This window comes from Microcebus murinus, chromosome 9 (assembly GCF_040939455.1).
Source record: "Microcebus murinus isolate Inina chromosome 9, M.murinus_Inina_mat1.0, whole genome shotgun sequence".
Taxonomy (NCBI): domain Eukaryota; kingdom Metazoa; phylum Chordata; class Mammalia; order Primates; family Cheirogaleidae; genus Microcebus; species Microcebus murinus.
Genome location: NC_134112.1, coordinates 89,203,175 through 89,222,766, shown reverse-complemented (window position 1 = coordinate 89,222,766; position 19,592 = coordinate 89,203,175). Strand labels below are relative to the sequence as shown.

The 19,592-nt window shown below is 47.0% G+C and overlaps 1 protein-coding gene across 1 annotated transcript in view; it reads left to right on the top strand.

Moving 5' to 3' along the window:
* The window catches only part of KIAA1549 (KIAA1549 ortholog), a 119,976-nt gene that overhangs the window by 36,008 nt on the left and 64,376 nt on the right, over positions 1 to 19,592 (top strand). The window contains exon 4 of the mRNA XM_076006226.1: positions 14,706 to 17,405. Within this exon, the coding sequence (XP_075862341.1) occupies positions 14,706 to 17,405 (2,700 nt within the window). The remainder of the gene's footprint in view (positions 1 to 14,705; positions 17,406 to 19,592) is intronic.

Here is a 19,592-nt window from a genome sequence, read left to right as displayed (position 1 = left end):
GTTTTAAGTATAATAGTGTGAATTTTTTAAAAGCTTTTGCAGTACCATTATTTCAGTATTGTTTGGTGGCAGCCGTCATACTCTGAAGTTATACATGAGTTCTCTTCATGTTTCAGTGAAGTTGCTTATTGTTATGTGTCCCCATCTCTAGAGGAGGAAAGGAAGGTGTGACTAATTCCAAAGGATTTTTCCAGGGGAACTGAGCAACTTGGGGATAGAACAACACCCAGTTCTGTTCTCTGGGGAATGTTATGGAGACGTTGGTCCTGTTGTCTCACTCTCTGGCTTGTACTGCATTATACCAGTGCCGGAGAGCTGTGCTTTTTATTAGTTGGGATTTTTCCAATGAAAACTGAAGCTGCCCACTACTGACATACGGGCTGTTTCTAATTTTGGGAACTCGCCTTTCTTTTGCTGGGAAATTCCTCATCGTGTGAGGGTCAGAGGGCCACGGGGTTGGTGGGGCAATGTGGCATGTGACTTAGGCTTGGCCAGTCGGACACTCCCACTCTTGAGGGGAGAAGCCGTGAAGCAGAGGAGCGGAGAGTCCGTGGGCAGTTGCACCGGGGGCAAACCCAGCTGTGGCATCCTCATGGACCCTCCCTACCGCCAGACCCCGGTGGGCTTCTCAGCTGCCCGGCCTTTCTTGGCTTGTGACTGCTTTCTCAACTTGAGAAATAAAAATAAAATCCTAAGCCCCCCAACTAGTTGAATGGCCCCCCTGTTGGCCAAGGTTCCGGAGAAACCTTAAAAATGGAATTCCTAGCCACCACAGGGTGGCTGGACACACCGCTGGCTCATGGCCGCTCCCCGGCCAGCCGCTGTGGGGCTTTCTTCCCTGAGGGTTAAACAGAAACCAGCGCTTTGGAAGGACTTGCTCCCCGGCTGATCTCAGCCAGCCTTGTGACTGCCCCTCCCTTTTGTGGTTTGGATACCACAACCCAGAAGCATTCTCTCCTGACAGACCACCGACCCGGAGTGGTTCTGGCCAGTTCATAGGTGGCTGTGCACAGAGGACCTTCGTGTCCTCTGCTTCACCTTTCGATACTGGAGGCTGAAAACTCCAACCTTGGATTGCGCTGACGCCGCCATTTTTTAAACATGGGACCCATAGAGAGGCACGAAGCTCAGTGGTGCACGCTCAGTTTCTCCTTTCATAAATACTCATGGCTCCTCCTATAGCTTGTTAAATGTGTGTATTCGGCCACCCGCTCAGCATAAATTTATGTTCCTTTTACCCCTCCCTTGAAGTGCCCGTGTCAGTCCGGCTTCTGGCTGGAGGCTACACTCCCTGCCCGCTGGAGTGGCTGCCTGCAGGCTGCAGCCCTTTATGGGAAATAGAGCATTCTTTTCCCAATCTATGGGAATGAACCTCGTCATTCTTCATTTGACACACCTGAGTCTTCTAGTACGTTCTGTGGACCCTCTGATGTCCTTCCAGTGAATTCCCCTCTGGCTCATGCAACTGGAGTTGTTTCTGTTGCAAACCACAGAGAATGCTGAGAAAACCTGAGTGTTACACATAGGGTCACACATCCTCCTACTTGGGAAACCAGATGTCAACACCCATTTTTCGTGTGGTGGTTTTCAGGAACCCTATATCTTGTTAGCAGATGAAAGGACTGAGACCCACGAGTGTGAAGTAGCTACTCAAGGTAGAGAGGATGAGACCCACAAGCTCCTGTTTCCGCTGTCTCTCTCCCGTGTCACGGGGCCTCTGGTCTGAGCCAGGAAGCAAAGATGTGAAATACGGCAGTTCAGCCATTTGAATGTCGTCTGTGACTTGTAAATGTCACAGAACCAAGGATGTCAAAGGAGGATTTCAAAAAGAAGCTTTTAAATACTTGTCAACTTGAAACATTGGGGATATGCTGCAGTCAGGTACTTTCATTCACCCTTAGGCTGGTACTTCTGTGCAGTGACTGTTCTCTGTTTAAGTCCCCGTATCCGGCTGTAGCCTACCCTGATTCGGGAGCAGCAGTTTTTCCTCACGCGGGACACGGGAAACCTGCCTCCTGCTCTAAGGCAGCAGCTCCCAAGGCCAAGATGGGCTCTGGTGTTTCATTTCTGTGGGCAACTCCCCCTCCTCTGGGTCACTCCCACAAATTCTCCACTCTCCTGCCACCCTCTGCCCCGTCCCCAGCCATGCCCTATTCTCGTGGATGTCCTAGACTCAGTTTTTTAATAGGAAAAAATATGTAGCGAGAAGCCCTCTAACCAGAGTGCGTGTAAAGTCTCACCAGTAAATCTTTAAAGTGTACCGGCCCCTGCACTCTCTTGCTCGTCTCCTGCAGTTGAGAATTAAAGGGCTCTTCCTCTCTGGTTCCATCTCCCGCTTTCCTTCCAGCCACCTGGGTTCATCACTGTCCTTTGCGTCTCCCATGTCTTTCTCTCTTCTGGATTGTTCCGTCAGCATTGCTCTAGACCAGCACTTTTCAAAGAGAGGTCCCTGCATTTGTGTTGGAGTCACCCATGGTGTTGGTTTAAAACACAAGTTCTAAAACAACAACAAGAACAACAAATACACACCCACCTGTTCCTGAGTCCTGTGCCCAATGTGCCGAGTGAGAACCTGGGTTATTTTAGTTTTCATTTTAAAAGAATTTTAGATGTATAGCAAAGTTGTAAAATTAATATGCAGAGTTCCCATGTACCCTTCACTCAGCTTCCCCTAATATTAACATCTTACGTGATCACCGTGGAGCTATCAAAACTAAGCAGTTAACATGGGGACAGTGCTATGAACTGAACTACAGACTTCTCAGGGTTCCACCTGTTTTCCACCTCTGTTCTGGAATCCAGTCCCGACTCACATGTGGCATGTAGTTTTTACGACTCCTCAGTGTTCTTGGATCTGTGACAGTTCCTCAGTCTTGTCTTTTACGACCTTGGCAGTTTTGAAGAGTCAGGTATTTTTTTTTTTTTTTTTGAGACAAGAGTCTCGCTTTGTTGTCCAGGCTAGAGTGAGTGCCGTGGCGCCAGCCTAGCTCACAGCAACCTCAAACTCCTGGGCTAGAGCGATCCTTCTGCCTCAGCCTCCCGAGTAGCTGGGACTACAGGCATGCGCCACCATGCCCGGCTAATTTTTTTTTATATACATATCAGTTGGCCAATTAATTTCTTTCTATTTATAGTAGAGACAGGGTCTCGCTCTTGCTCAGGCTGGTTTTGAACTCCTGACCTTGAGCAATCTGCCCGCCTCGGCCTCCCAGAGAGCTAGGATTACAGGCGTGAGCCACCGCGCCCGGCTAAGAGTCAGGTATTTTATCGAACGTCCCTGGGTTTGTCTGATGTTTCTCCTTAGATGAAGGCTTTGCATTTTTGGAAACCTGCATCTTTAACCAGCTCCTTAGTGATTCTTCTCTGTTGTCCAAGAACCAAACCGCTTCCCATCTTCTCCCCTCCTGCCCCACACAGTGAAACCTCTCGTAATGTTGTCTGTACGTTGCCTCGGTTTCCTCATCTGTGATTCACTCCTCAGCATGTGGCAGCCTGGCTTCTGCCATCACAGGAAACCTGCTGCCACACCTCGGAGGGGCTCCCGGCCTCCATGTACTTGATTTCTCGGGGTCATTCAGCATAGCAACTTCTTCCTGAATACTACCTGCCTTTTCTGTTTGTCCCCTCCCTTCCCTGGTTTTCCCTGCCTGTCACTTCTGCACGTTTATCCTGGCTCATCTATCCATGTGCATACTTGATATCACCATGTGGATTTCCCTAAAATAAATCTCAGGCTGGTGCTTATCGAAGTTTAATGGGCACACGAATCACCTGGGGATCTCGTTAGAGGCAGTTTCGGATTCAGCAGGGGCTCAGTGGGCCTGAGATGCTACATTTCTGACACGCTCTCAGATGATGCACACTGCACTCTGAACAGCAAAGTTCCAAACACACCGCTGCAAGCCACTGTCATCTCAAGTCCAACTATTGTGACCGCCTAGATGATCTCTCTACATCTCCTCTTGCCCCCTGTTAACCTATTCTTCACACAGCAGCAAGAGGGATTTTTAAAAACCATTATTTCCTGATCATGTCATTCTTGGGCTTTTAAATGCCATTCCCACTGCATGTATGATGTTGTTCATTGTCCTTAGCAGGTGGTTTCCAAGCCATGCAGGGTCTGTCTGATCTCCTACCTCCTCTTACCCCATCTTGGAGGTTTTTTAAAAAAAATTTATTTGCCTTCCTTTCAGACATACCGGCCTTCTCTGTGTTCTTCAGTGGGCTACACTACCAGTACCGCCCCCACCCCCACGCCCACCCTGCTGGTCCTTGAACAGATCTCACATCCTCACCCATACACTGCAAACTCTAGTTTTCCATCCAAGATGAGATAGAAACTTACACAAGAGTGTGAATTGAGCCCTCACAGAGAATGTCATGCAGTTCAGCTGACTTTTTAAAATTTTTTTGAGACAGGGTCTAACTCTTGTTGCCCAGGCTAGAATGCAGTGGCGTCATCATAGCTCACTGCAGCCTCAAATCCCTGGGCTCAAGTGATCCTCCTGAAGTGTTGGGATTATAGACGTGAGCCACTGTGCCTGGCCACAGCTGACATATTTTTGTAGCATGGCCTCCTCTCTGAAGAAGCAGTGTGTCACTTTACATGCTGGCTCAGGCTCCTTATCTCATTGCAGACCAGAGTCAGAGAGTTTGTGGACCACACTTTGAGTAAGAGCAGTCTAGGCCACTCTCGTCCACATTCACACCTCGTGCACCTCTCCCCTACACCCCTACACGTCCAGGCACATTTGGTCTTAAATATGAAAGGCAAAACCTCAGCACATTTAGAAGAATAACATACCTTTTAGTAAAGGGAATGATTTCTTAAACCTTCCATTTTAAGACATATACACGTGAATCAAATAACAAAAGATTGATAAATTTGACCACATTAAAATTAGTTCATCAAAAGACTCCATATGAGTCTTTTGTTCATCAAAAGACTCCATACGAGTAAAACAACAAGCCACAAACCGGGAGGAATTATAACCGACATAAGATATTAGGATCCAAAATACAGGCATACCTTGTTTCATTGTGCTTTGCTTTATTGTGCTTCATAGATACAGTAGTTTTTATAAATTAAAGGTTTGTGGCAACCCTGTGTCAAGCTTATTGGCATAACTTCTTCAACAGTACGTGCTCGCTTTGTGTCTCTGTGTCACATTTTGGTAATTCTCTTACTATTTCAAACTTTATTATATCTGTTATGGTGACGTCTGATCAGTGATCTTTGATGTTACTATTGGGATTCTTTTGGGGAGGCACGAACCACGCCCATATAAGACAGCAAGCTTAATCTATAAATGTGTGTGTTCTGACTCCCTCCCTTTCCCTTTCCTCAGGGCCCCCTGAGACACAACAATATTGAAATTAGGGCAATTAATAACCCTATAGTGGCCTATAAGTGTTCACATGAAAGGAAGAGTCACATACCTCTCACTTTAAATCAAAAGCTAAAAATGATTAATCTTAGTGAGGAATTTATGTCAGAAGCCAGGATAAGCCAAAAGCTAGGCCTTTTGCACCAAATAGCCAAGTTGGGAATGCAAAGGAAAAATTCTTGAAAGAAATTTAAAGGGCTACTCCAGTGGACACACAAATGATAAGAAAGCGAAGCAGCCTTATTGCTGATATGGAGAAAGTTTGAGTGGTCTGGATAGAAGATCCAACAAACCACAACATTCCATTAAACCAAAGCCTCTATTCCAGAGCAAGGCCCTAACTCTCTTCAATTCTGTGAGGGCTGAGAGAGGTGAGGAAGCTTCAGGAGAAAAGTCAGAAGCTAGCAGAGGTTAGTTCATGACATGTAAGGAAAGAAGCCGTCTGCGTAACATAAAAGGGCAAGGTGAAGCAGCAAGTGCTGGTGGAGAAGCTGCAGCAAGTTGTCCAGAAGACAAAGGTCACTGATGAAGGTGGCTGCACTAAACAACAGACTTTCAGTGTAGACAAAACAGCCTCCTATTGGAAGGAGATGCCATCTAAGACTTTCCTAGCTAGAGAGGAGAAATTAATGCCTGGCCTTAAAGCTTTAAAAGACAGGCTGACTTTCTTGTTAGAGGCTAATGTAGCTGGTGACTAAGTTGAAGTCAATGCTTATTTTTACCATTTCCCAGGGCCTTTCAGAATTATGCCAAGTCTGCTCTGCCTGTGTTCTAGAAATGGAACAACAAAGCCTGGATGACAGCACATCTGTTCACACTGTGGCTTACTGAATATTTAAAGCCCATTGTTGAGACCTACTGCTAAGAAAAAGATTCCTTTCAAAATGTTACTGCTCATTGATAATGTACCTGGTCACCCAAGAGCTCTGGTGGAGATGTACAAGGAGACTAATGTTGTTTTCGTGCCTGGTAACACACATTCATTCTGTAGCCAATGGATCAAAGAGTAATTTTTGACTTCAAAGTCTTATTATTTAAGGAAAACATTCATAAGCATATAGGGACCCATAGATAGTGATTCCCCGATGGATCTGAACAAGGTAAATTGAAAACCTTCTGGAAAGGATTCACCAGCATTCTAGATGCCATTAAGAACATTTGTGATTCACGGTGGGAGGTCAAAATATCAACGTTAATAAGAGTTTAGAAGAAGTTGATTCCAACCTCATGGATGACTTTGAGGGGTTCAAAACTTCAGTGGAGGAAGGAACTGCAGATGTGGTGGAAACAGCAAGAGAACTAGAATGAGAAGTGGAGCCTGAAGATGCGACTGAATTGCTGGATTCTCATGATCAAACTTGAACAGATGAAGAGTTGCTTCTTATGGATGAGCAAAGAAAGTGGTTTCTTTAGATGGAATCTGCTCTTGGTGAAGATACTCTGAACATTGTGGAAATGAAGACAAAGGATTTAGACTGTTCCATGAGCTTAGTTTTGAAGTGACAGGATTTGAGAGGATTGACTCCAATTTTGAAAAGTTCTGTAGGTCAAATGCTATCAAACAGCAATGCATGTGCCAAGATATCTTTCATGAAAGCAAGAGTCAGTTGATGCAGCAAACTTCATGGTTGCCTTATTTTAAGAAATTGCCACTGCCACCCCAACCTTCAGCAACCACCACCCTGATCATTCAACAACCAGAACATCGAGGCAAGGCCCTCCACAAGCAAAACGATTAAGACTTGCTGAAGGATCAGATAATCTGAAGTCTCAGATGATTGTTGGAGTATTTTAGCAATAAAGTATTTTTTAATTAAGGTATATATACGTATTGTTTTTTACACACAATGCTATGGCACATGTAATTGACTACTGTAAAGCATAGACGTAACTTTTATGTGCACTAGGGAACCCCAGAATTTGTGTGACTCGCTTTATTGTGATGTTGCATTATTCTGGTGGTCTGGAACTTAACCTGTGATATATTAGAGGTATGCCTGTATATCAAGAATGCCTTTAAATCAGAAAGAAAAAGACAACCCAATAGAAAAATGGAGGTAGTAGAGTTGAGAAGACACTAGCAGAGACAACGTGATTAACCAGCAGACAAGAAAAAGCTGCTCTGCGTATTATAATCAGAAAAATGCAAATTATAACCATAAAGCTTCCTACCAGCCAGATTGGTAAAAATGTGTAAGTCTTAGGGTATCAAGTATTGGTGAGGATTTGCAGCAATCCAGCTCTCATGTATTGCTAGTGGGAACATAAATCACTTCAACCACTTTGAAAAGTTATTTAGTAATGTTGCAGATGAACATAGCATCTGACTCAGCAATTGCATTCTTATACATACACATCTGTGTACATAACACATACTTTAATATGTTTGTGCACCATAACTGGGTAAGAAAGTTCCTATTAGAAATGTTAGTAATAGGCCAGGCGAGGTGGCTCACGCCTGTAATCCTAGCACTCTGGGAGGCCAAGATGGGTGGATTGCTCAAGGTCAGGAGTTCAAAACCAGCTTGAGCAAGAGCAAGACCCCGTCTCTACTGAAAAATAGAAAGAAATTAATTGGCCAACTGAAAAAAAAAAAGAAATGTTAGTAATAAAAATTGGCAATAGTCCAACTGTCCATCTGCAGTAGATGGATAAATAAATTTTGGGCTATTCATATGAGAGAATTCATGTAGACATGAAAATGAAAGAATTATAGCTACATATAGAAAGCTGTGGATGAATCTAAAAAACAGAAAAAAATAAGTTGCAGTCGAGTCCATGCAGTGTAGTTCCACTTTGATAAAGTTTGAAAACATGCAAAGCTGAAGACTGTATTCTTTAGGGATGCACACATCTGTTAAGACTATAAAGAAGAGCAAGGATACGACAAATTCAAAATAGTGGTCACCCCAGTGGGAGGGAAGTCAATGGGAAAGGGACGCACTGGGGCATCACAGGTGAGGGTAATGCTCTTTTTTCCCCCACACTCAGGTGTCCTCTGTATACCTATCCATACTGATACGTATGTATATTTATACACAGTATTTCTTATCTACTTGATATTTGATGATAATATCAGTACTAGTTGGAGAAGAAGGTAACCTGGTAGAAGATACTGGTGTACATTTGGGGTTGGAGAAAGAAAGGGAAGACACTCTTTTCTAAACCAGGGAGAAAAATGAAAGGCAGGGAAGGGAGAGGGGAAGGATGGTGTTAATAATGGCATTAAAAACCTCCTTAGGACAACCTGAGAACTCGAAGGAGAATAAAAGTTGCTGAAGATTTGCCTAGTTGGGTAGCGTTTTAATGATTGACTACTTTTGTTTTAAAATTCTTAGAAATGCTGAGGGGCCAGGGGTCCTTGTTTTGTAGTAGATTTAATATCCACAGAGAGTTGAGATGACTCATCATGTTTTGGAAACTCCACAATTTAGCAAAGCAACAGAAATAACGGTGCTACCTGGATTGAACTCTAGAGATGCTTGACACTTCTGTCCCTTGGGATTCCTAGGCCAGCCCTCAGAGGAGATTTTTTTTTCCTAGAGCTCAGGCTGGCAGCTGCAAGCTGTCCCCTGGTGGACCGTGGGGCCTCCCAGTCCAAAAAGCATGCCTTTGCATAGGGTTCAGTAAACAATTGAGCATGATTTTCAACTTAATTTCTTCACCAACAATTTTAATTCAGCGGACTGACTTGACAAAACGTGGTGTGGTGTGCAGAGCAAGTGTTCAACTGCGGAGAGCATGCGAACCTGCCTATCTGGGCTGACTCTTTCCCCGCGTGCTATTTTGAGCAAGTCAGCTTAAACTCTTTGAGCCTCATTTGCACTGTGAGGGGATTGGCCTAGGTCTTAAAGGATCCATTTAGCTTGAGAAGTCCGTGATTCCATGATTGACTATTTAGGGAAGATTTCCAGATAGAAAAATATGACTTAAAAAAAAAGATGGATAAAAACACCACATCATCTTGTCTTCAAATCTTAGATAAGTTCCTAGAGACAGCTGGGCCTCTCCCTCACTGATGTTTAATCACTGGATCAGTGTGGCCTGGCCCAGGCCAGTTCTGGGCTGTTACACCCAGCATGGCCAGCACCTGGCTCAGGACATGATGCATGGTGGGCACCCTGTAAATATGGGTCGTGTGGCCTAAATGGGAGAAAGGGCCTTCGAGCTGGCTGCTGGGAGAAGGTGGCAGGCCGGGCTGGGCCAGCTGGGAGAGATGCAGAAGCCCAAGGCCATGTCCTTCACGTGGGCGTCAGTCTGAGAGGCACCGGTCTCACCCCAGCCCTTTCCTTCCTCTGTCCTCCAAGAGAGAACCTTTGGCTCTTTTGAGAACAAATGCTTTAGAGCTTGAAAATTGATCTCCAGGGCTTGAAATTAGAGTCCCTGATGCCTTTTATGTTGTGACAGAGACTCACCTGGGTTTTCTAGCCTCTTCCTGAATTAACTACAGAAGTAATCCCCAGTGGCATTGCAGCTGCTGTGTCTTCCGAGCTGCTTTCTGTCTCCTGGGGCTTGGCCCAGAGAGAGAGAGAGAGAGAGAGAGAGAGAGAGAAAGAGAAAGAGAGAAAGAGAGAGAAAGTAAAAAAGCATCCCAGCTTGGCACACCTTCCATTTCTTAATAGCTAGTTTTTGTGCCTGTCATCTTTTAGTCAGGATTTTTTTGTCCTTTGGGCCACTTTGTCTTCCCCATTCCTTGTCCTTGGAAGGTGGAGTTGGTTTAATTCTAACTTGCTTTAGATACTTGGGTTCATAAATTAGCCCCTAAACGTTGCTTTTGTTATTTTATCTCTTGCAGTTCTTCCGGTTCACTTGCAGATGTGTTTTTGATTCACTTTCAAAGGGATCTTGCTCCCCATTCAGATCTTATATTTCAAAAACAAATGATATCATAGCAGCGTTTTAAAACAAACACATAAAATGATTTGTCCTTAGGAAAACCTTCAAATTTTATATGATACACAGTTTGACAGAATTGGGATTTTATTACTTCTTACATTTGTAAATTTTAAATCTTTACTATGGAGAAGAACAGCTGCTGTTTTACCATGGATGTAATAAGTATCATGTTTTCTTTTACCCATGCTTGAAATATGGGTAATATGAAAGGAGTATGATCCTTTTAAGTAAGCAGTTTATATCTGGTATAAGTTTGTGACTCTCAGATGCTAAGGGAACCGGCTGGAAATATTTTATCTACAGGACTAAATATTATTTACAAATTTTAGCATATACAGACAACATCTAGTCACAGGATTTTGGCTTAACTCTTGATTTCCATCTCCGCTAGTGAGTCACCAGTACCTCTGGCTGTCCCTCTTTCAGCCTCTGTGCAATTGTAAAAGCTGCTTTAATTCCATATTATATGTCCCTTGTAAACTCACAAAGTATATAGTAGTATTGTTCATTTGCACTATCAGTATTTGTTTGGATTTAGCCATATGTTTATCATTTACTTACTCTTTATTCCCTCTTCTCAGCTCTTCCTTCTGGGATAATGACGCTGCTTCTTGGGGGACAGCCAAGCTCCTTTACTGGGCGTGATCTGCTGGTGTAACCACTTATTGTTTATCTGAAAATGTCTTTATTTTACCTGTCAGAGAGTTTCTTGGCTATTTAAAATCTAAGATCTTAGATATTTTCTCTCAGCACTTTGAGGATTTTGTTTCATTGTCATCTGGCTTCAAGTTATGTGAAATAGTTATCTGCTGAGTTAATTGCCATCCCTTTTTCTCTGACTGCTTTTACAATTTCTGTTTGTCTTTGATGTTCTATGGTATCATCATGTGTGTAAGCATGGGTTTTAAAAAAATTCACCTTGCCTGGGATTTCTAGGTCTTTGCGAATTGAGCGATTCATGTCTTAGTCATTAATTTTGGAATATTCTTAGTACTGTGTCTTCAAATATTATCTCTATACGGTTCCTTCTATTTTTTCTAAAACTTTGATTGAGTGTGTGTTGGACTGTCTGATCCTGTCTTCCATGTCTGTTAACTTCTCTTTTTTATGTTTCTTTTTTTTTTTTTTTTTTTTTTTTTTGAGACAGAGTCTCGCTTTGTTGTCCAGGCTAGAGTGAGTGCCATGGCGTCAGCCTAGCTCACAGCAACCTCAAACTCCTGGGCTCAAACAATCCTTCTGTCTCAGCCTCCCGAGTAGCTGGGACTACAGGCATGCGCCACCATGCCCGGCTAATTTTTTATATATATATATCAGTTGGCCAATTAATTCCTTTCTATTTATAGTAGAGACGGGGTCTCGCTCTTGCTCAGGCTGGTTTTGAACTCCTGACCTTGAGCAATCCGCCCACCTCGGCCTCCCAGAGAGCTAGGATTACAGGCGTGAGCCACCGCGCCCAGCCTCTTTTTTATGTTTCTTATCTTTTTGTTTCTCTGTGCCCCGTTCTGAGTAATTTCTTCAAGTCGATCCCCCTGTTCACTAAATCTTGCTTCAGCTATGTCTAAATTGCTGCTTTTTATATATATTGAATTTAAAATTTATATTTCTAAATGTTGTTTCTTTTCCAAATATTTCTGGTTAGTTTTCATAGTCTCTTGCTTATTACTTGGTGTTTTCAGTCTCCTCTTTATTATTTTAAATGAATTAAACATACTTTAAAATATGTACCCCATAGTTCCAATATCTGAAGTCTTTATAGATATGATTCTATCTGTGTGGGTTTTTTTTCCTCTTCTTTTTTCATGGGATTTCTCTTGATTTTTGTTTATGGTACCTAATTTCCCTAGCTGCTTTATAATTTCTAATTATGTGCTCATATTTGTTGCAACTCTAGCTGCCACACCTTGCTACCTGGCTTGAGAGTGTGTTCTTCTGGAGATGATTTATGTCAGCTTTTGATGGGCATTGGAGACCTGGTCCACTTTAAATTTTGATTCTCACCATACACTTATTAGGACCATACAAGTAGTATAGATTCCAAGTTTGGGGAGACTATGTACAATAGTCACACAAAGTCAAAGTTGAGACAGATACTTTTTCTTTTTGACAGGCAGAAGTGGGTTTAACAGCAGAAATTTGTTATCTCATAATTCTAGAGGCTAGATGTCTACGATCAGGGTGTCAGCAGGGTGGGTTCCTTCTGAGGCTCTGAGGGAGAACGTGGTCTATGCCTCTCCAGCTTCTGATGGTTTGCTGCCAAGCTTTGGTGCTCTTTGGCTCGTAGGTGCATCACTCTGCTCACTGCCTTCATTTTCACATGGTGTGCTCCTTTGTGCATGTCTGTGTCCACATTCTTCCCTCTTATAAGGACGTCAGGCATATTGGATGAGGGACCCACCCTACCCCAGTCTGACCTCATCATGACTAATTACATTCGCAACAACCCTGTTTCTGAATGTGGTCACCTTGTGAGGTTCTGGGGGTTAGGACTTCCACGTAGGAACATTTGGGGGATATAGTTCAACCTATAACAGTCTCTTAGTCTGGGTTTTCCTCAGAAAGCAGAGCGTGAGATGAGGATTCATGTGCAGATATTTTATTCCAGGACTTGATCCCAGGGGACAGAAGTGAGAGACTGGGGAGAGTTCAGCAGGGAAGAGGGAAAGTTAGCCCAAGGTGTTCTCAAGCCAGACACTGTTGGGACAGTTACTTTGTCTTGCTGTTCTCTGAGACATGGATTATTTTCTATCCCAATTCACTCTTTCTCTGAGGGTATGGTACTTCCTGGGCCTACGTTTGTGGAAGATGGTCTTCAGTTGGGTTCTCTACTTGTCTAGGCTGAACACTTGCCCTTTACTCCCCTGTGGCCTAAGCACCAGGTCATCTGGTCCAGGGGTCCCCTCGGCTGTGTGGCTACTTCAGTGCCCACTCCTGCTTTGTTCCTGTGCTCAGCGTGTTCGCCTTATTGTCTTGCAGGCTCATCCGACACTTAACAGGATGTTTTTAAGCATGTGTTAAGTGTTCTTCAGTGTTCCCAAGTGGTGGGTTTCAAGATCCCTAGTCTGTCATATTGCCAGAAATAGAATAGAAATGATTCACTTAAAATTCAAGACTATCCCTATGCTGTTTCACACGCTTGTGTCCAGAAAGACTGTTGGGGTAAGAGAAAGGAGGGTGTTGCTGTGGCTCTTGATGGTTGCTCAGGCCCAGCCTGGGCTGCAGTGGACAGTCCTGGACCCCGGGCCTTCATCAGTGGCTGGGCTGTCACTTGTCCTGCTTCTCTAGGCTACGTATATGAAATACAGATGGAGGTAATTACTAGGCTTATTAAATAAGGACGACTGTCACAAGGATAAAGAATACAAAAGTTTGAGCGGATGATGGGATGATTTTGGCACATGTCAGAACTTGGTGTCCTCAGACACCATTCATTCATCGGACAGGTGTTTATTGAACTATTATTTAATGTCATTTGCTGTGCAGGGCACTGCGCAAACAGGTAAACAGCGCCCGTCCTCAAGAAGCTTGGAGTCTAATGAGCAGACACTTAATTTTGGTGGGCATGATAAGGGATGTGACAGGTAGAAGCCCATGGAGAGCCACCAACCCAACTCTGGAGGGCAAGGAAGGAGGTTATATCAGTGCTGTGTCTGAAGGACCTGTAGGAATAACCCAGGTAGAGAGCCGGGGAGGGACATTCCAGGTAGGGGGAGAAGAACGTGCAGTCATTAAGGCCAGAAAGAATTTGGATTTGGAGAACTGCAGGAAGCTCATTTGGCTAGGGCATAGCTGGGGAGGATGGAGAGTGGGAGTGATGAAAGCTGGGCCTGCAGGTAGCCTGGGGCCTTTGTGTGGGAGCACAACTGGGAAACCGTGGAACGCTCTAACCTGGGAGCTCTGACGCCCGTTGGAGCTGCCTTCTTCATTTCTCTTAGGAGCCAGCTCCTATCATGGCAGGGAAAACACGTGGGCTTTGGAGTCAGAGCAGCCTTCTGTGCAGATTCCAGCTCCACGCTGTCCGGGTGGCCTGGTGATCGATTTATTTACCTTCTCCGAGCCTCTCTTTCCTTGTGTGATGAGAGAGGATGGACTAGACAGCTTCCCAAGGCCGCCTCCTTTTCCAGTGTTCTGTGGTTCTGTGGAGATGAGTCTCCGTCGTCAGAAAGTAAGAGAAAAAGTATGTAAATGTGTACACAGCTTAAGTAAAAGTAGGGCTCAGGTTTAGGAATATTTGCAGACATTGTCCTGACAGTAATTCTGGCAATTTCTGGCTTCCGACTAGCTGTTTAACTTCTAACTGTGAATCATGGATATTTACAGTGCTCGGGTGTTTGTTGAACGAGTACATTTTTATGCCTGAAGCGAAACGTTCGCAGCGCGACTTTCATGGCATCACGGCTAACCCAGCTTTGATTTTCTCGACAGATGAGCTCTCTCCGGAACAGCACAACCTCTCTGTCCCCTCCGAGGAGCGCGTGCTGAAGAGGAGCCCCACGCACAGTGCTGCACAAGTGGCCTTAACAGAAACCGCCCCAGGGTCCCAGCAGAGCAGCTCCCTCCATGGCATCTCCTCTCCATCTGCCACTACTTTTGATACAACCTATTTTAGCCAAGGAAAATGGACCCAAAGTGCAGCAGGTCACAGCCTCCTCGTGGCAAGTTACGCGTCGGTAGCGAGCAACGAGGCGGCCGTCGATGAGGATGAAATGGATAACTTTCTGCCAGATGCCCACTGGCCCACCCCACGGGTGGCTGCTCCGGTGGAGTATGTCGCAGTCAGCTCGCCAGGGCCGCCCAGAGAAGCGTCAGAGCCCACGCTCACTCCGGCGCCACCCGTGACCTCCTTGCAGGATACAGAGGTGACGTCAGCCTGGCAGACCACGGCGCACCCACCGGCAGCACACGCTGGGGCCCCCAGCCGTTTCAGCGCCTTCCCATCAGCTTTTCCCACCTCCGAGGGCATGATTCCAACTCCTAGCAGGAATTTGGTGCTTTATCCTCCTGATATTTACAGTCAGTTATCAAGCAGGACTTTGCCAGAGATTGTGGCTTCGGTGACGAAGGAAGTGGAGACCACCCTCCTCTCTAGCCCTGGGTCTCCAGGGCCCCAGCCGTCGGGCGGGGGCATCACCCCCCAGCCGTCCCCCTCGCCGGGGGAGGTCTCCCGGCCTCCAGAGGAGGTTCCGGCCGCAAGTACAGACAGATACCCTGACGTGACCACCGGGTTGAGTCCAAGTCTAGAAGAAGCCATCTCTCCAAGAGCATCCCCCGCTGTGACCGTTTCCCACCCGGCCCTCGCACTCAGCACTCCACGTTCCGCTTGGTTTTCAACTCCTCTCGCATTCGTTCCCTTTTCTACCCCGTCAGCCGATGCTTCATACGGCCCCTTCCTTCCCAGCGACCCCAGCGAGATGACAGAACTGCTCGGCAATTCGGCGGTCCCCGGTGGCCCGGGCGACACTCCCGTCCCCAGCCCCGTGGTGTCTTTGTTGAGGCCGTACACGTGGTGCGCGTCCTGCAGGGTGGCGTCGCCCCGGCCTGCTCTGGCCTCGAGCCTCGCGGAGAGAGACGTGGGCTCCGGGGACGGTGCGGAGACCCCGTGCCTGACCATGCTGGAAGAAAGCAGCGCCTCTCCGCCGAGCAGGGTCGTGGCGGACTTCTCTGAGTTTGAGGAAGAGCCTCAAGAATTCAATACGCTTTTCCCCTCGAGGCCCGTGGTCTCACTTTCCTCCAGGTCTGTGGACGTCTCACACGCGAGCGTTGGCGTGTCGGCCGAGGCGGATGTGAGCAGTGTCGTGGCCACACAGGTGCACCCGTCCCACGGCCGCCTCCCCGTGCCCGCGTCCCTTGGTCCTGCCGCCGCCGCCTCTGTTTCGGAGACCCAGGCGATGCCATCCGGCGCGACCGCTGCGTTTTCCTCAGTCACCGCCAGCATTCTCCCGGACTCCTCTTTCTCCGTCATGGCAAACAAAAACACACCCTTGGTCGCCATCCCAGAGCCGAGTCTTTTTCCTTCTTATAGTTTGGTTCCTCTAGCAGAGTCTTCGCTTTTCCCTGACCAAGAAGCAGCCAGTTTTTTTGAACACAAACCCGGAAGCATTTTGGATTCCGTGTCCAGCTTTTTCTCAACTCCCCCACTGGGAGTCAGCAGCCCCGTCCTTTCCCCTTTGGAGGCACTTGCTTCTCCGTCTCTGACGCCAGGTGACTTGTCACCCTCCATGTCTCAGTCTTATTCTGCCTTGGTCGAGACAGTCACATCATCCGACTCTGTTGATTTGCAGTCACCTCAGCATTCTCTTCCTAGTTCCACGAGCCTTGAGTCCTCTCAGCTCTGGCCAAGTTCAGACCTGCCTTTGAATGCCGTCACCTTCCTGCCTAGTCACTCTGAAACGTCACCACGCTCGAGCTTCCCCTCTGGTTCTCCCAAGTTCACCGAAGCATCACCGGTTTCTCTTACAGATTCTGAAGCTCATCTTACCTCAGCTCTCACTGAAACTACCTCCTGTTTTGAGTTTTCGCTCATTTCCCGTGAATCCGCAGTCACCACACTGGTGCCCTCCAGCTCCGAGCCCGTCCTTGACGTCCTGACTGCAGGGACTCACGGCACGCCACCGTTGACTGCTTTCCACGTGACGCCTGTCCTCACCGAGTCTTCTCCGTTCTCAACTCCGACACCTTCCGACGAGGGAGCCAGTGCCACCGGTGGCCACTCACCTGTCTCTGCCTCTTTCTCCAAAGCCATTCCCACCGGCACAGCCTCGATCACTGACGTGTACCTGTCACCAGCATCCTCGTTTGTCTCTGAGCTGACTCCCTCACCTGTGCCGACAGAGCCGGTGGTCGTGGGCCCACTGTTCACACCCTCAGATGTGCCGCTGAACACCTCTGCTGAGCCGGGCACGTCCGACACCAGTGCTACCGTCGCCGTCCCCACTGACACCTCCCTGAATGGCAACGCCGCCAGTGAGAGCCCCCAGGAGAGCAGCGCCGAGCCCCCCCTGCCCTCCCTGCACCCTGTGACCACCTTCACTCCGGAAGCAACGGTGGACACTCCAGCACTGGCCACCGCCAGGCCACCGTACGTGTGTGATATCACGGTGCCCGATGCCTATTTGATCACAACTGGTAAGGCCCTGCTGCTCTCTGGCGGGGGCGGGTGGGCAGTGCTGGCCTTTCTGCGGCGCTTGTGCGCAGGGCTCCCGAGACTCGGAGTGCCGTGGTGACGTGCGTGCAGGCGCTGGGCTTAGATAACTCCTGGTAGTGATCCTCCCTCCTCTGTCTGCCTCCCGCGGTTCTCAGACAATTAGTAGCCTCTCTACGCCTCTGTTTCCTCGACTGTCAAACAAGGGTGGTACTGGCACCCACTTCCTTGGATTCCTGTTAAGATGTGAGTGTATTCACGCGTGTAAAATACTTAGCCCAGTGCTGGCACGTAGGAAGCACCCGCAGAGTATTGCGTATTAGTTAGTAGTCGCAGTAAGAAGGAACGTAAGATTTAAATGAGCCTTAGAAGTTTTTGGTAGGATCTTTGGCCTGGGAGCGCATAACCCGCCGGCTGCATAGATGACATCGTCAGGACACTTCCATGTTTAGTTCAAGCAACGAGCTGGGCAAGTGCGTAAGGGCAGCCCTTGCAGTTTCTTACTCATTTGCTGTTCTTACGTTCCCTTGAAAGGAGGGTGCACTTTGCTCTTGCAGATTCTTGTAAATGTCACTTCAATCCTATGGAAAGAAAAACCAAGTGACTAAATATCCCTGAATCCCGTCTCAGGCTTTGCTCCCCTTCCCGCCTGCAGCCTGAGTTGCTGGCCGAGCAGCCTGCGGCTTCTCCTGCGGTTGCGCGGCTGCCGTGGCCACCTCGAGGCGGCGTGCATCCAAGGGCGTTCCCCCATGGGGGCGACTTACTTCAGGGATGATGTCCAGTGGCTGGCCCGCTAGGTCAGGGTCTCCACGTTTCTCTCCATAAGAAGTGACCTAGGCGTGTGGAGTCTCCTGGGCTGTCACTGTAGCTCGGCCGCAACCTGACACTGACGAGCAGCCTGCCCTGGGTGTTGATTGGGGTGGGGGTGGAGGACAGAAGGGAGGAAGGGCGGAGAAAATGGCAGAAGAGGTAGAAGAGGAGTGGACCAGGAAGGAGCGGAGAGTGTGGAGGGAAGGTGGGAGAAGAACAGGCTTGGTCTTCGTCCTCCGTGCCAAGGGCGGTGGACCTCTGAGCCCCTGCTCACTGTGGCAGTGCTGCCCCTCTGAGGTCTGGAAGCAGCAGGACCCCTGCTCCCCCCGCCCCAAAGGGAACCACTTGTTAATTCATGTGATGAATGATTATTGAGCGCTTAGCATGGGTGAGGTGCTTCTAGAAGCTTTAAGGGATGCTTTAAGGTGTGGCCCCATCCTGGGAGGAGCTCAGAGCCTGGTAGGGCAGATGGTGAGCCATGAGCCGTTTTTTCCTGGTGGCTGTAGTAAAAATGGTCAGACTTCTCTAGGAGTGCCTGTTTGGGGCGATCGGGGACGGGGCTTGGAAGAATGTGTAATTGGAGACCCATGTTAAAGGAAGAGTAGAGTGTTGTCATCTGAAGGTGGAGGGAAGTGTCCTGTGGGGGGAGGAGACATTCAGCCTGGCAGGAGATTAGACTTTGTAAGAGGGGAGCAGGTACTTATGCCGGGAAATGAGGTTGGAACAAAATTATGAGCTTTAATCTTCAGGATCAGAGTAGTCCCGGGCGAGACAGAAAGGGTTTCTCATGCACTTGATACTTTTCTTTCTTCTTACAAAATTATTGCAAAGTAGCTACCAAGGGTCAGTTATGAGGAGCTTATTAAGACAGTTACTGAAAGCTGCTTTATCTCTAGGAGCCTATGATATTTACGGCACGGTTGTAATATTGTGTCTTTTATAGTTTTTCTGTGAATAATTATTAATAGAAACCATTTTAGGGGTATCTCTAAGAATGTGAGGTATTTAACTTTCACATGTGGTGCATGTTTAATGATATTTGGTGCCCTTTATTATGTTTCCATATATTTTTAACAGGTTTTTGGAGTAAAATGTACCCATTGAAAGTGTGCAGTTTCAGTAAATGTCCGGAGTTGTGCATAGGTGTTACATTGTATTTTTTAGTGGAGATAAAAAAAAAAATGCCATCTTTTGCTTTCAGTGGTACCTTTCCCCCGGAGGACGTATGGGGTCATTTCCAGTCTTCATTTAGATTTGATCTTGGTTTCTTTGTAGTAATTATCTATTAGTGAGAGAGTCCGGAGAGGGAGTCGCAGTGATTCCCTGTCCCGTGAAAGGATTCTTTTTTAGGGAGCTCTGAA